The 15,890-nt window shown below is 42.0% G+C and overlaps 1 protein-coding gene across 2 annotated transcripts in view; it reads right to left on the bottom strand.

Moving 5' to 3' along the window:
- N4bp2 (NEDD4 binding protein 2) overlaps window positions 1-15,890 on the bottom strand; it is a 71,709-nt gene that overhangs the window by 38,461 nt on the left and 17,358 nt on the right. The window contains 5 exon segments of one of the 2 annotated variants that reach the window (NM_001446970.1): window positions 1,186-1,274; window positions 4,070-4,194; window positions 6,280-7,441; window positions 10,879-11,229; window positions 13,086-13,152. In NM_001446970.1, coding sequence (NP_001433899.1) covers window positions 1,186-1,274; window positions 4,070-4,194; window positions 6,280-7,441; window positions 10,879-11,107 — 1,605 coding nt within the window. In that variant the 5' untranslated portion in view covers window positions 11,108-11,229; window positions 13,086-13,152. 2 annotated transcript variants of the gene reach the window in all.

Genomic DNA, 15,890 nt, shown 5'->3' on the forward strand with positions numbered 1-15,890 from the left:
AAGATGCACAGAGCAGTCTACAATGTAAGCCCCAGATGGCCTGCCCCAGTGCTGAGTATTTGAGTTGATGGCTGGAAAGCAAATCATATTCCAAGTTCCAAAAAACTAAAATAAAATCTATTGCTTCTGTAGAAAATACTTGGGGGGGGGGGTGTCTCTCTCTATACAGCCCTAGATCTCCTGGAACAACCTATAACCCTGAACCCACAGAGATCAACCTGCCTCTGCCTTCCTAGCTCTGGAATTAAAAATGTGCAGCACCACGCACAACTTTCAAAAGGTAAAGAATTAGACTTAAAAGATAGCTCAAGTGCAGTAAACGTGATGTGATGTTATGCTTTAAGTTTACTGTGCTGAAGTGATCTATAAACAAAACGCTTCTAACCTGTAAGCCCTACTTGCCTAAGGACAGATCACTTCATGGGATGCTGGGAGCTTTTCCATGCTCCTCTAAACAAGCTTGGTTTCCCCAAGTGCACAGGGTCCCTGCAGGATGTATGTATGCTTGCCTCTGACTGCATGAAGGCAGGAAGTACATAGCCTTTTGAGTTCTGTAAGCCCATCTAATGTAATTTGGAGCTATGCTCTGAGCATGAGTCTCAGGTATGGATCTGGCCAGTGTCCATGGTCCTGGGCACTATTTAATAAAACCTCCATCTGTTAAAACGTCTGACTGACCCTAGACCCATACATTAGTAACAAATGAGATGAGCAGCTAGGATGTGCTGGGCATAAGGAATCCAATGTGCATCCAACTAAGGAAGCATAGATCCTGCTTTCATGTGCACAGCGTGTGCTGGTAATGGAAGATGCCGCCTCATGCATGCACGCACAGGGATACACCCAGAAGATTCAATGGTAGATAAAACAGGAGTCCTGCACTCAAGAATAGATACTTGGCTTAAGGCCAAATCCAGCCATTCAGCCTGGGAACTAAAAATCGTCTTTATGTAAAGAGGAGAGAGAGGGGAGGGTGGGCTGAGGGGAGGGCAGGGGAAGGAAGGTTGCATTTGAGCTTCCTCATTTTACTCAGGCCTGCTGTTGTCTTACTCTTCTAATTTCACACAAGACCAGAGGAAACTCAGTTCAAGGCAAACCAAGATACTCTCAAGTGCTTAAGATTCACTGGTGAAATAGACATCCCCTCAGTGACCCCAAACAGTATTATAAACTTGTGGTACAAACCAAAGCAACATATGGCTTCATTTCCCACGCTTGGAGGTTTGTGTTATCTATGATCACTGGAGAGACCTTCTTCTCAAAGGCTTCTTTTGCTGAAAAACACAACACAAAAGGACATAATTTTAATAACATTAAATACAGGGCAGCAGTGGCAAAACAGTAGGAGTTAAGCCTCCCTGGAGGCCAATAAGACAGAGAGAGGAGGGGCTGGGGATTTAGCTCAGTGGTAGAGCGCTTACCTAGGAAGCGCAAGGCCCTGGGTTTGGTCCCCAGCTCCGGAAAAAAAAGAACCAAAAAAAAAAAAAAAAAAAAAAAAAAAGACAGAGGACTGTGGCTAGGTAATAAAGGGGGCAAATTTCCAACACGGCCAGCTTCTTCTTTACCCTCCACCTTAAAACAAAGGCCTTGTAGGATGGGAGGGAAGGGGAAAGAAGGACACCTGACAGAGGAGGGGAGGGGAGAAGAAGAAGATGGAAAGGTAGGGAGGAGATGGAGGGGAGAGGAGGGGAGGGGAGGGGAAGGGAGGGGAGGGGAAGAAAGGAGAGTGAAGGGAAGGGAGAAGAAAACAAAAAACTAGAGCTTACCAGACAACTGTAACTGTCTTTAGCTATTGAGACACTAGTAGAAAAGATTTACTTCTTACAGGATCCCTGCTGATTAAATACTGTCATATACTCTAATCCTCTTACAAAAATTAACTTTAAAAAAATGTTTTCTTTATGGATGTCTCTCCCCATCCTGTGCATGTGTATGTGCATGCGTGCGTGTGTGTGCCCATGGCCAGGGAGTGTGTGGTTAAAATCAGGGGTTTTTTGTTTTGTTTTTTTTTTGTTTTTTTTGAGCTAGGGTCTCACTGTGTAGAGTGGCTGGAACTCTCTATGCAGATCAAAATGGCCTGAAACGCACAGAGACCCTCCTGTCTCTGCCTCTCCGGCACTAAGATCACAAGCACACACTGCCATGTCTGATTTTTAGGTGGGTGCTGGGAATTGGACACATTTCCCTGTTCCTCAAACTTTACTTTTAATTCTGACTGCTTACTGAGTAGGGTAAGAATTTGGCTTATGCTCTAAGATCAAGAATCGACAAATGGGATCTCATAAAACTGCAAAGCTTCTGTAAGGCAAAGGACACTGTGGTTAGGACAAAACGGCAACCAACAGATTGGGAAAAGATCTTTACCAATCCTACAACAGATAGAGGCCTTATATCCAAAATATACAAAGAACTCAAGAAGTTAGACCGCAGGGAGACAAATAACCCTATTAAAAAATGGGGTTCAGAGCTAAACAAAGAATTCACAGCTGAGGAATGCTGAATGGCTGAGAAATACCTAAAGAAATGTTCAACATCTTTAGTCATAAGGGAAATGCAAATCAAAACAACCCTGAGATTTCACCTCACACCAGTGAGAATGGCTAAGATCAAAAACTCAGGTGACAGCAGATGCTGGCGAGGATGTGGAGAAAGAGGAACACTCCTCCATTGTTGGTGGGATTGCAGACTGGTACAACCATTCTGGAAATCAGTCTGGAGGTTCCTCAGAAAATTGGACATTGAACTGCCTGAGGATCCAGCTATACCTCTCTTGGGTATATACCCAAAAGATGCCCCAACATATAAAAAAGACACGTGCTCCACTATGTTCATAGCAGCCTTATTTATAATAGCCAGAAGCTGGAAAGAACCCAGATGCCCTTCAACAGAGGAATGGATACAGAAAATGTGGTACATCTACACAATGGAATATTACTCAGCTATCAAAAACAATGACTTTATGAAATTCATAGGAAAATGGTTGGAACTGGAAAATATCATCCTGAGTGAGGTTACAATTACAGAAAAACACACATGGTATGCACTCATTGATAAGTGGCTATTAGCCCAAATGCTTGAATTACCCTAGATGCCTAGAACAAATGAAACTCAAGACGGATGATCAAAATGTGAATGCTTCACTCCTTCTTTAAAAGGGGAACAAGAATACCCTTGGCAGGGAATAGAGAGGCAAAGATTAAAACAGACACAGAAGGAACACCCATTCAGAGCCTGCCCCACATGTGGCCCATACATATACAGCCACCCAATTAGACAAGATGGATGAAGCAAAGAAGTGCAGCCCGACAGGAGCCGGATGTAGATCGCTCCTGAGAGACACAGCCAGAATACAGCAAACACAGAGGCGTATGCCAGCAGCAAACCACTGAACTGAGAATAGGACCCCCGTTGAAGGAATCAGAGAAAGAACTGGAAGAGCTTGAAGGGGCTCGAAACCCCATATGTACAACAATGCCAAGCAACCAGAGCTTCTAGGGACTAAGTCACTACCTAAAGACTATACATGGACTGACCCTGGACTCTGACCTCATAGGTAGCAATGAATATCCTAGTAAGAGCACCAGTGGAAGGGGAAGCCCTGGGTCCTGCTAAGACTGAACCCCCAGTGAACTAGACTGTTGGGGGGAGGGGGCAATGGGGGGAGGATGGGGAGGGGAACACCCATAAGGAAGGGGAGGGGGGAGGGGGATGTTTGGCCGGAAACCGGGAAAGGGAATAACACTCAAAATGTATATAAGAAATACTCAAGTTAATAAAAAAAAAAAAAATCTCTGTGTAGCCCTGGCTGTCCTGAGACTCACTCTGTAGATCAGGCTAAACAGGCTCAATCCACCTGTCTCTCCCTCCTGGCTTGCTGGGATTATTCAGGACAATTCTTTGCGGCTGGGGCCAGTCCTAGTTCAGGGGCAGCACATCTGTGTATTTGTGTGTTCAGGTCCCACAAACATAAGTAAACAAAGTTCTGTGTCTCTCAGAGACCACAAGTACTAGAGAAACTTTCCTCTTCACACCACTGAGAACATCGTCCAAGCCCAGCAGCTGCTCTCACCTCGGTTCTGGTTCCACTCGTGGGCTTCCCCTAAGTACTTTACATCAAACTGGTACTGTCCGTTTATATAAAAGTAATCATCTGTGCTGAGAATGACACCCCCTGGGTTATCCTCTTGCAAAGTCCTATGAATGACAAAAAGAATTACTTCCATTAATTTTCTTTCCAAAATCCTCTTCTTTTGCAGTCATAATTCAAATAAAAATTCAAGTGGTAATATTAAAAAGAGGATAAAATTCAAACAGATTACACTGAAAATTCTCTAGGCAAAAAGTTCAACTCTTCAAAAGAACTAATCCAAGATAGGTCTATTTTGCTTTATACAAATTATTCTGAAATAGTTTTGTTTTGTTTTATGAAACAGTCTCATACAGCCCAAGCTGGCTTCAAACTTACTCTCTAACCCAGGATGACCTCGAACTCCTGATCTTTCAGCCTTCACATCTCAAGGGCTGAGACTGCAGGCATGACTGCCATACCTGGTGCACTTTTCCTTTTAAATATGCATATTTCTGAACTATCTTTAAATAAGGTAATAAGCACAGGCCAGAGACATGGTTAATGCACAAGTGTAGCTAAGTCACTCGTCACGGCATGGAGAATGCTCAGATCTCCAGGACTCGTGTAAAGCTGCTGCGTGGGCATAGCAGCCCCCAGCCATCCTAGCGGAAAGTGGAGCAGGAGCAAGAGATTACAAATCTACCTTTTCTAAAAAAGATATCCATCCATGATCTTTCCAATAAACCCGAAGGCCTTGTTTACACATCAGGTTTCCCTCATGTCACACACTAATTTAATGTTATGGACCATTCTCAGCTCCTGTCTATATAATCCCATATTTCTATCAAAAATAAGAGTACTTTGTGGCAAAACCTGCATTTGACTCTAAGGCCTTGAAACCTAGTCCTATACATCTATTATCTTCTCAAGTATTGCTTTCATTCCCACTAATTTTACAAACGCAACTCACTGTAACTTAAATGACTTTATATTGCTTGCAATACTGGGGCTAGGGATATAGTTAAGTTGGTAGAACATGTTTCTACCATGCACAGGGTCCAGGGTTTGATCACTATTACCACATAAATCAGTGATGATGGCACACACTTGTAATCCCAGCACTTGGGGGTTTAGAGGCAGGAGGTAGAAAAAAAAATGCATGAATCGGCTACATTGTGAGCCTAAGAACAAACTGGGATACAAAGTCTTCTATCTCAAAACACACATACACAGATATGGCTACAAAAATAAATTCTAATTCAGGAGGGGGAAAAAAGCAAATAAATACATCTTAAAATGTAATGGCCAGGAGCTCTAGAGAAAAACTAAGAAAGCAACTGCTCTTCCCAGAGCACCCTTGAAGCGGTCATTGCAGGGGTGTTCTAACCCTGATTCTGGTCTCCCACATCACAGCACTAACAACTGACTTGGCATAAAAACATAAACAAAGGAACTGTATTTTCAACAAGATAAAGCTTTGGGCCATGAGTGGTAACATACACCTTTAATCCCAGCCCTCTGCAGGCAAAGAGAATGGCCAACCTATAGATTAAGGGTCCAGGATAGCCAGGCTATGCTGTGAGACCCTGTCTCAAAACATCAAAAATAAATAGTTTGAAATCGTATTCTATAATTACTCCCTGTACTTATATTACTTTTGCTCATTTGTTTTCTGTGGTTTGAGACAGAGTTTCCCAAAGACTTGACTGTCTGTCTCCTTCCCAAGGCTGATATTACAAGCATGTACCACCATGCCCAGTTTAAAATCGTGTTTCTAAAAGCACTATTTAACAACATACGATAGTTCTCAACTTCTAGTCATCAGTAAAATTCATGTATTCACCATTTTCTTTTCCTGAATTCAAAATCAGCTGTGGATCTTATGTTCTGATTTTTCTTATTTTCAAGTCTGGTTTTTACACTCCATAAATAAAGTTAACCTCATCTTTCTCCTAATCAAATTAGCTCTCGTCCACAGAAGTATTTCACAGTCTCAGATATCTTGAAACTATCTCTAATTTTTTTTAACTTCTGTCAGTCAAAACTGTATGAGAAAAAAAGAATTCAATAAATCTTTTAAAAGATTGCAAAAAATATCTGAGTTATTAACCGTGTGTTAAGCAGTTATTAACTGTGTGTTCTGCATACTCACATTAGCTGTACAAATCCATGCACTATTCTTCCTAACAAATGTCAATAAAACATCCTACCTTGCCAGAAAGGATTTCCCTGAGCCCGGCAGCCCTCTGAGAAGGACGAGAACTAAGCCTACATAGGACGTGGTCTTCTTCCTCGCAGGCTGTGACACTGGGGCCTCCTGCACCTGGTAAGCACTTGCTCCCTCACTGCCTCTCCACACTTTGGTTGGGGAGGTGTGAGAGATGATGGGGGGTGGGAACGTGTAGTTGACAGGTCTCCAATGTGCTGCAGTGGTAACAACAGGGGCTACAAAGCCATGGTTTCCTTGAAAGAGATCAAAAGCAGGGATCATCGGGTTCCAGATTGGTGGCGGGGGTGGGGGCGGAAGGAGTAACGGGAGGGGGGTGAGCACCGGGCAGTAATTCATATCCTTCCCCTTTGGTGGCAGTTCAGGATGCTTGTGTGGCTTGAAACTGAACCCTTCAGAGGGCACAAAAACATCTGGCGCAGAAGTAGACTTCTGATCCCCATCTGTACTTGGTAAATCAGACCCTGAATTGTGCAGAGAGCGATTTGAAGGAACCTGAGGTTCACTGTTGCCCACACTTACAAGGGCTTGAGAATGCTGCACACTAGGACACTCAGATTCTAAATGATCTTTCTGTCTTTGGCTAAAATTGCCACAACCCATAACAGAGTCATTTGCTGGATTTGAAGAGCTACCAAGAGGAGAGTCTTCTAGGTAGCCCTCTTCCAATGCCAACGTACTACTCTGTGCACAACTTTCAGGCTCATTCAAAACTGAGTGTGAAGTCAGTGGGTTTGAGCCTAGTAAAGCAGCAGAACTCTTGACAATTTCACTGTTTGAGCCCGTGTTTTGTACAGAAGGAAGAGAAGTCATACCACTTGAATCTGAATTCACAAAGGTGGAAGGGTCATTAAAACTATTAGCATCTTGCAGAGGGGAGAATGGGTATACTTGGTCATCAGGAGGAGAGTTCAATTTCTCAAAAGCATTCTGTATTAAGGAATCCAAGTCTTCAGTTAGCTGCATATCCAAAAATGAATCCAGTTTTGAATCTTCAGTCTCGTCTTCGGGACGGCGCGTCCCCGTTACTGTGCCTCCTGATGCACGTAGCCTACGCTCACGAGCAGCGGAAGTTTGTGAAGACGATGCCTCCATCTTGGCATTGGCGGCAGATAATTCTAACAGACAATCCATGGCGCTTTCAACTGCACGAGAACAGTAACAGGAACAACAACAAAATACACACAATGGAAATGTATCAGCATCCAAGCCATCGTTTAAAAATTAACACTGCTCTAATACATCAAATTCTACATTAGAGAAGTATTAATGATAGAGCCGTGGAATTGTGTTCTTTTAAATTGTACCAAACTACTGTCAAGAACAGATTTAACAGCTTAATGAATATGCACATAGACTGAATGATGTTAGGGCCATGTATAAAGAGCCTAAAGTCAGTTGATACATTCCACAATTATTTATCTATTGGATGTCCTTTTAAGGATTAAGTATTTTAAGTAGGTATTCTTGTATTAAACATGTTCATTTACACAGTTCACACCACGTATTTCACAGTATGAAAAATATATGCATCAGAAATACTTTATAGGATTTTGTAAAGTTTAAATCAAATATAAAGGCATGTACATTAAAATATAATTCCATCATGATATAAATTAAACAGTGTATACTTTTTATAATGTGTGAATGCTGCAGTGATGGGAAGGAGAATAAGAAAAGACTCCACATAAAGCAACATATGATCTGGCACTTAAAAGATTAAAAATCAAGTTGCCAAACAGGACAAAAAATAAAGCCAAGCTTGAAAATACAAAACTGCCTTTAATTCCAGCACATGGGAGACAGAAGCAGGTGGATCTCAGTGAGTTCAAAGCCAGCCTGGTCTACACAGTGAAATCCAGGACAGCCAGAGCTACACAGTGAGACCCTGTCTGAAAAGAAAAAAGACAGGGAAAGGGAAAGGGAAAGGGAAATGTGAAACCTGTTTAAAGTATTCAGAGAAGGGAGCTGGAGAAATGGCTCATTGGTTAAGAGCACTGACTGCTCTTCCAGTGGTCCTGAGTTCAATTCCCAGCAACCACATGGTGGCTCACAACCATCTGTAATAGGATCTGATGTCCTCTTCTGGTGTGTCTGAAGACAGCTAGAGTGTACTTGTATATAATAAATAAATAAATAAATAAATAAATAAATAAATAAATAAATAAATCTTTTTTTAAAAAAAAGTATTCAGAGAAGTTGGTTGGAGAGTCAGCTCATAGGGTTCTGTGTGATGAATAGGAAGAAACCACTAGAGGAGACTGGGTGAAACTCAGAGGGTCCAATATGTCACACTGGCTTTCTAAAGAAGTGTGAAGGAAGACTGACAGCCACAGCATTTGGGCCTGGAGCACTACACAGACAACCTCACTGAATCCTCAAGTAATACCATGAGATCGATCATCCTAGAAAACATAAAAGAAAATGAAGCTCAAAAAAGTATAGGAACTGGACCCAAGTCACACAGTAACAGGGCCGGTGTGTCTGACTCCAGTGCTGCACTCTGGCTGCAACCCAAACAGAGCCATCAGGTCTTCCAGCATGGAACGGCTAGGATGCTACTCGGTGGCATGGTTCCTGGGCCAGCATGCTCAGGGCCCCACAAGAAAAGGAAGTAATTTTTAAACATTTGAAACTTTGACGCCTTTTTTTGTTTTGTTTCTGTTTTATACTGTTTTTATCTTAAGGAAGATAAACATGGAAAAAGCACAGCACTGTAGGACATAGCTCTGTTCTGGAGTCAAAACACCATCTCAGTATCTACCTGCCTGACATGATTCAAACAAGTGTGCTAACTTCCCTAAGCAGATCTTCTTGTTCGAAATATGGGGACACTAAACGTACCTACCTCAGAGGTTGTTGTGGGGTAAATGAGATAATCCATGACAAGTGCCGTGCACAAGGACTGGCACCTAGTAAGACCCAGTTAACGTTCCCTTAAGAGAAAAATAAAGAGGAGTTGGAGAGGCAAGCCTGGCAGAGGTCAGTCAGGAAAGCAGAGCAGAACGGCAGAGGCAGGAAGCTCTGAACACTGAAACAAGGTAAAGGGAAAAATGCAAACAGAAGGGGGAAAAAACCTACGAAGCAGAAAAACCGGAAGTGCTCAACTAAAGAACTAGCATATATATAATGAAAAGCAGTCTAAGTAAAAAGCCAAAATACAAAGGTAAGTGTCACTCAAAGGAAGTCTTAAACAGAGTGTGGGAAAAAATTAAAACTATGACCTAAAACCGACCTTAAAAACCAAATGATTATTTTATAAAATATAAGAAAAACTCAAATATAAACATGTTCAACATTATTCTCTATTTTAAAAAGAAAAGGCACAATTTATTCCTTTTACAATCTTAAAACAATCATTCACAATGCTGAGAGGCTGTGGGTATCACAAACTGGCACACCTCCCTGGTGGGTATTGCAGTTTATTTTCTAGGCGAGAAAACCATCCTTAACCTGAGCTAGCTGCACAGAGTAAAACTTTGGGACTAAGAAGAAAGCCAGAAATGGCAACTTTCACTGAAATGTTCTCTCTCTGTACTCGTGAGAGACTTAGACAGAAATAAATACATTAGACTACAACTCACTGGAACACTAGGAAAGCACCCAAAGAGAGAGGCAGCTCGTTACAAAGAGAAGTGTTTAAGAGCACTGGCAGCCGCTTCACTGGGTTAAGTTAAACGGCAGAGTGCATGCTTCAGTGCCGTCAATGCTACTATTCAAACTGTTCATTACATCAATATTTACAAAGAAGCTGTACAGAAGATCCTGAAAAACAGAAATAAGTCTGTTAGGACACAAGATGATATGGTTCTAGCTCCCACACTGCTTTATACACATGTTCAACAAATCACTATCGTTTCTGAGCACCAAATACAGCAGTGAAGCCTGGGTATATATCAGGACAGGATGGAAATGCTCACATCACAGCTCACACAATGACTGCGAGCATAAGCGTATCCAGCATTAAGAAGACATTCAAGGGGTTGGGGATGTGGCTCAGTGGTAGAGCACTTGCCTAGCAAGCGCAAGGCCCTGGGTTCGGTCCCTAGCTCCGAAAAAAAAAAAAAAAGAAAAGGAGACATTCAAATCTAGGATGACTTTATCTTATAATAACCATGGCCAAAAGCTATACTAACCAGGTGATAATCCACCCAGGTACCTTAAGAGTTCTTTTTGCCTGTAAACACAGTTCTAAACAATTTATTACAGGTTATTTATAGCATACTACACTGAAGTCTTTACCAAAATCAAACCACAAAACAACAATCCTCCCCCAAAAAGTCATACCCTGTAAGATACCTATTATTTTTCATTAACAAGTTAACGACTGAAAGATGTCAACAGCCCAACGTGTCTTAGAGGAGCTGAGAGGATAAAATGTGTCCTGTATGACATGCACCTACAAGTGAAACCATCTTTATCTTTCATAGCCCTAGTGATACAAACAGCACCTTTGTCCCTAGGAGATACTTAACGTGATAAACAAAATAATAATAAGAGTATCATTTTCCTACATTTCACTGTGGCACAGAATATGAGGTCTTCTTACAAGATGCAAAGAGTCAAACTAAACTTTTCTCACCTTTAAAATCACATTCAGAAAGCATCAAATAAACTACATCAGGATCCAGAGCAGAAAACATCTCTGAGATACTGGTGAAGAGTTCTTCCTGATCAATTTTTGTCTCACACATGGAAGGAAGAGTAGTGGTTGGCTCCTCACGACTAGCAACACGGGACACGACACTTTTCTTAGAGTTTGCAGTCTTCCGCAAAGGATTTCCCCCAACATTTTTCCTTTTCCTTGGCATTCTGACTTCCAAAACTAAAATATTTCCCTTTTTTAAAAAAATTTAAAGATTTTTGATATTTAAATCATAATTCAAAGGAAAAATTATATTAAAAATTCTTGAAAATCCAGTAGTAATAGAACCTAAAATAGAAAGCAAGTAAAAAAAAAACTCAGACTACATAATTACATTTACACTTCTAAAGTGGAATGACATGTCTGTGTAACTCTAAGCGTACCATCAACTTGAGCAGCAGGGCCAAAACAAATCAGTCAATTTATATCCAATACACTCCAGTTTTGTCAGGATTGAACATGTTAAAAATTAGGATAAAACAACACATTTCAAAATAGTAAATATACTGTTTTAATACCACTACTCATTTTTTAATATAAAAGGACCCATAAACATTATCAGAATGCCTATTGAACACCTATATCCAGATATCTAATAGGCATCATAAACTTAACATGTCCAAGACTGAGCTCCTAGCCACTCCCTTCAAACCTGCTCTCCTGGGTATTTTTACCTCAACTAATGTAATAACCCTGGCCTCCTCTAGTCTGAGTAGTAAGAGAGTTTGGGGATGCAATTCCTAAAATACAGGCAGACCCAGAACGCTCTGCATCCCCGCATGGCTATCACCCCAGACTTAATTATCACAGCCTTTGCACTAACCAACCAATCACCTGCGGAATTCCACTCTTGCTCCTACAATGTACTTAGGCAAACAGGCAGTGAGAGCAAATCCATAGGTCGGATGATACCTCCCTTCCCTTCTCACTCAGGATAAAGTGAGCTTTAAAATAGCCTGTCACCCAAACCACTGCCATCTTGGCACTGTCTTCCCCTAATCACTCCCTTGCTCTTGCCACCTGAAGCACACTTGCCAGCCTCCTGGCTCTTCTGCTCCTCCTCAATGTGTCAGCCATGCCCCCACCGGGGGCCCTTTACGCTTTGGTCCCTCTACCTACTTCTCTAGCTGGAATCTATGAGATTGATTTTCTCACCATCTCTATTACTCAAATATGACCACCACACTGTTTGGTTTTTTTTTTTCTTTCTTTTTTCTTTTTTTCAGAGCTGGGGACCGAACCCAGGGCCTTGCGCTTGCTAGGCAAGCGCTCTACCGCTGAGCTAAATCCCCAACCCCATGACCACACTGTTAATCCAGCACAACTGAACCTTTCTTTTTTTCCTTAGACAGGGTCTCATGTTGCCCAATTGACCTTGAACTCCCTAGGTATCCAAGAATGACTTTGAACTTCTGACCCTCCTGCTTCCACCTCCAGCTTTACGTGGTGCTGGGATCAAAGCCAGGCTTCATGTATGTTAGGCAAGCGCTCTACTGAGCTGGATCCTCATGCTCCTCACAACCAACCTCAGGTCCTGCCTGGATTTTCTCGTGAATGCTACCTTCTAGCATGTTTACTCACTCACTGCGTTTGTTTAGCTAAGTGTCTACGACCCATATGCAGTAGGATGTAAACTCCACAAGGGCAGGCTCATGGATCTGGAGAAGATCACAGTCTGCTTGCTTTCTCTATTTGGATCTAAAATTAACAATTTCTTAAAAATCTCTGAAAACATCTTTATATTCCCCCAAATCTACCTTTACTACTTGACGTGATAACTGTGAGTCATGCTCCTATATTCCTACCCCTAACTCATTTCCACTGCACCAGAGTCCCTATAGTCTATTTTCAACAGACCAAGTCTCACTGGACCAGGGCCTGCTCTACCCTTTCAAGCAGTTTTGCAGGTCATCGGAGTAAACGCTAAAGCCCACACACTAGCTGGCCCTCCGCCAGCCCTGATGGATTCTTTCCACAAGATAATAGCACAGATAATTCTTACTCTAAGATTTTGTTCTCTTTTCAAGAATTGCTTCCCCAACGACCCAATTCAAAGTCAAATACCCCACTCCCTCTGCCCAATCTCTGCTTCTAGGCTAATCACGGATTGTCCTTAACATCTCTTAACATACTATAAAGTTTACCTTTTAATTAAATTTGTGTCATAGCTCCCTCCACCTTCCAGTAATGACATCCACCAGCCATATGTGCCTAAATTTAAATTAATTAAAATTAAAAAAAATATTTTTATATATTATATCATATATAAGTAGAATTTAGAACAAAGATTATGGAGGGTGAAGGGGGTTCATAATAAGGACCAATCCACCAGAAAAAAAATAACAATACTAAATGTCTATGCATTAAAAACATAAGTATAGGGGTTGAGGATTTAGCTCAGTGGTAGAGCACTTGCCTAGGAAGTGCAAGGCCCTGGGTTCAGTCCCCGGCTCCGAAAAAAAGAACCAAAAAAAAAAAAAAAAAACATAAGTATAAACAGAAAAAAGCAAAACTAAAAGAAAAAGTAAACAAATTCTACTTTTGTCAAAATCTCAAGACTATACTATCAGCAACTTGTAGAACAAGTATACAAAATCCCAAGAATACAGAACTAACACCACCACCAATTAAGGATCTAGTCAATATTTATGGACCATTCCTCTCCACAGTGGCAGAAAACACTCTTTCAAATGCACAAAGAAGTTTGCCATTAACAAACCATAACCCCCATGACGTGCCAAATCTTACGGAGCTTCAAAGAACTGCAGCCCAAGAGAGACAACCAGAAACCAGAAACAGATGGACAGAGGAAGTCCTCCAACACTTGGAGCCTGAGCAATGACTGATCCCTAGGTTGGAAAGAGCGAAACTTGGCTGGGGAGACAGATCAGCCTGTAAATCAGCCTGCCTTTGGGCCTGAGAGCCCATAAAGAGCTCGGCAGAGAGCAGCTGCCTATGACCCCACAGCAGGGAAGGAAAGAGACAGGACCCTGGGGTGGGGTCACCAGCCAGCCAGCCAGCCATGAGACCTGCAAAGACACTAATGAAAGCATATTAAAACAATAACATAAGCTATACTTTTCCTTTTTTCCTTTCTGGTTTTTCAAAGACAGGGTTTCTCTTTGTAAACCTCTGTAGACCAGGCTGGTCTCTAACTCAAGAGATCCACCTGCCTCTGCCTCCCAAGCTTAAGGTATGTTCTCCCACAGCCCCTATTTCACTTTTCATCACTGTGGTAAAATCCTTGCAATAAACTACAGAAGAGTAATTATTTGGTCATGGTTTCCAGTCTTAGTTTGGTCACATGACCCCATTGCAATGGACCTAAGATGAGGCACATCCGACAGAAGCAACAGTGACAGAAGAGGCTGCTTCTACCTGGCAGGAGAGCTGAGGAGAAAGAAACACTGCGGATGCCTTGGCAAGAGTGCTGCCCGCCTACTCCATCCAACCAGGCCCTACTTCCTGGTTTCCAACCTTTTAATTAATGCTAAATTGTGAACTGATCAATGAATCAATCCATTGATTATACCAAAGCCCTGTGATCCAATCACCTCTCAAAGTCCATATCCACCAGCCAAAGACTAGAGCCCTCTGGACACTTCATACCTAAGCTTTTTTTATTTTAAAAAAATTATTTATTTATATATGTGAATACATTGTCACTATCTTCAGACACACCAGAAGAGGGTATCAAATCCCACTACAGATGGTTGTGAGTCACCATGTGGGTGCTGGGAATTGAACTTCTAACCTCTGGAAGAGCACTCAGTGCTCTAACCACCGAGCCATCTCCAGCCCGCATATCTAAGCTTTAACCACTTAAGTGCCATAAAAGAATCCAATGCATCAGTTTATTAAAAATATGAAGTCTTTTTAATATTTGAAAAGTCAATACAATTCCAGGTGTTTACAAAACAAAGGAGAGAAACAACACAATCAACTCAGTGTCCACAGAACACAGGGCTGAGGAGCACCCGCAGGTGCTCATGGGACTCTCCCAAACTGGAGACAGAGAGGAGGTCATGGAGGCACAGTGAAGCCTCACTGAGCTGTAAGCTGCTGAAAACTTTCCCTCCACAAACAGAGAAGCAGAATTTTGCTACAACCACTCCCCTATGACACTGTGCCAGAGGTCGCAGGCAGCATATAAGGCTGAAAAAGGAAATAAAAGGTCTAAGAGAAAAGGTCCAGTGTAACAGGACAGATTTCTTTGGGTTCCAAGACAGCCAGGTGATATCTCCAAAAGCTGTAGGGGCTGGGGGTAGGGTTCTAAGAAAGAAAGAAATTCACATACAGAAGTACCATTTACATAATTTTGTGTGCATACAAAAATCCAAAAGAACCTATAGAGTACTGAAATCATCAAGTAGCTTAGCAAGGGAAGGGTGACGTCATACTGAATAAGTTTATTGTTGTGGCTACTATCATGTGTGCCTGAGAGGTAGGAGTAGGGTAGGGCGGGCCACAGTACTTGTGTGCAGGTCAGACAAACTTTGTGGCGCTCCTGTTGATCTCCAACCACCTTCACATGAGTTTCCCGGACTGAATTCAGTCTTCCAGCCTGCATAACAAGGAGACCTACAGGGCTCCTACCAGGATGTTCTGCCTCACCACTGAAGTGCCCAGAAGCAAAAGGGCCCAGACAAAAACCTCTGAAACAAGGAGCTAAATAATTTTTTTCTCCAGTGCTTATTCAGAGATACACTGTAGCCAATAAACATGCAAGCTGGCCTGTATAAAATCTCGCCCATAGGGGGCTGGAGAGATGGCTCAGAGGTTAAGAGCACCCGACTGCTCTTCCAGAATTCCCAGCAACCACATGGTGGCTCACAACCATCTGTAATGAGATCCGATGCCCTCTTCTGGTGTGTCTGAAGACAGCTACAGTGTACTTATATATAATAAATAAATAAATCTTTAAAAAAAAAAAATCTCGCCCATAGGCA

This window comes from Rattus norvegicus, chromosome 14 (genome assembly GCF_021556685.1).
Source record: "Rattus norvegicus strain SHRSP/BbbUtx chromosome 14, alternate assembly SHRSP_T2T, whole genome shotgun sequence".
In the NCBI taxonomy this organism is placed as follows: domain Eukaryota; kingdom Metazoa; phylum Chordata; class Mammalia; order Rodentia; family Muridae; genus Rattus; species Rattus norvegicus.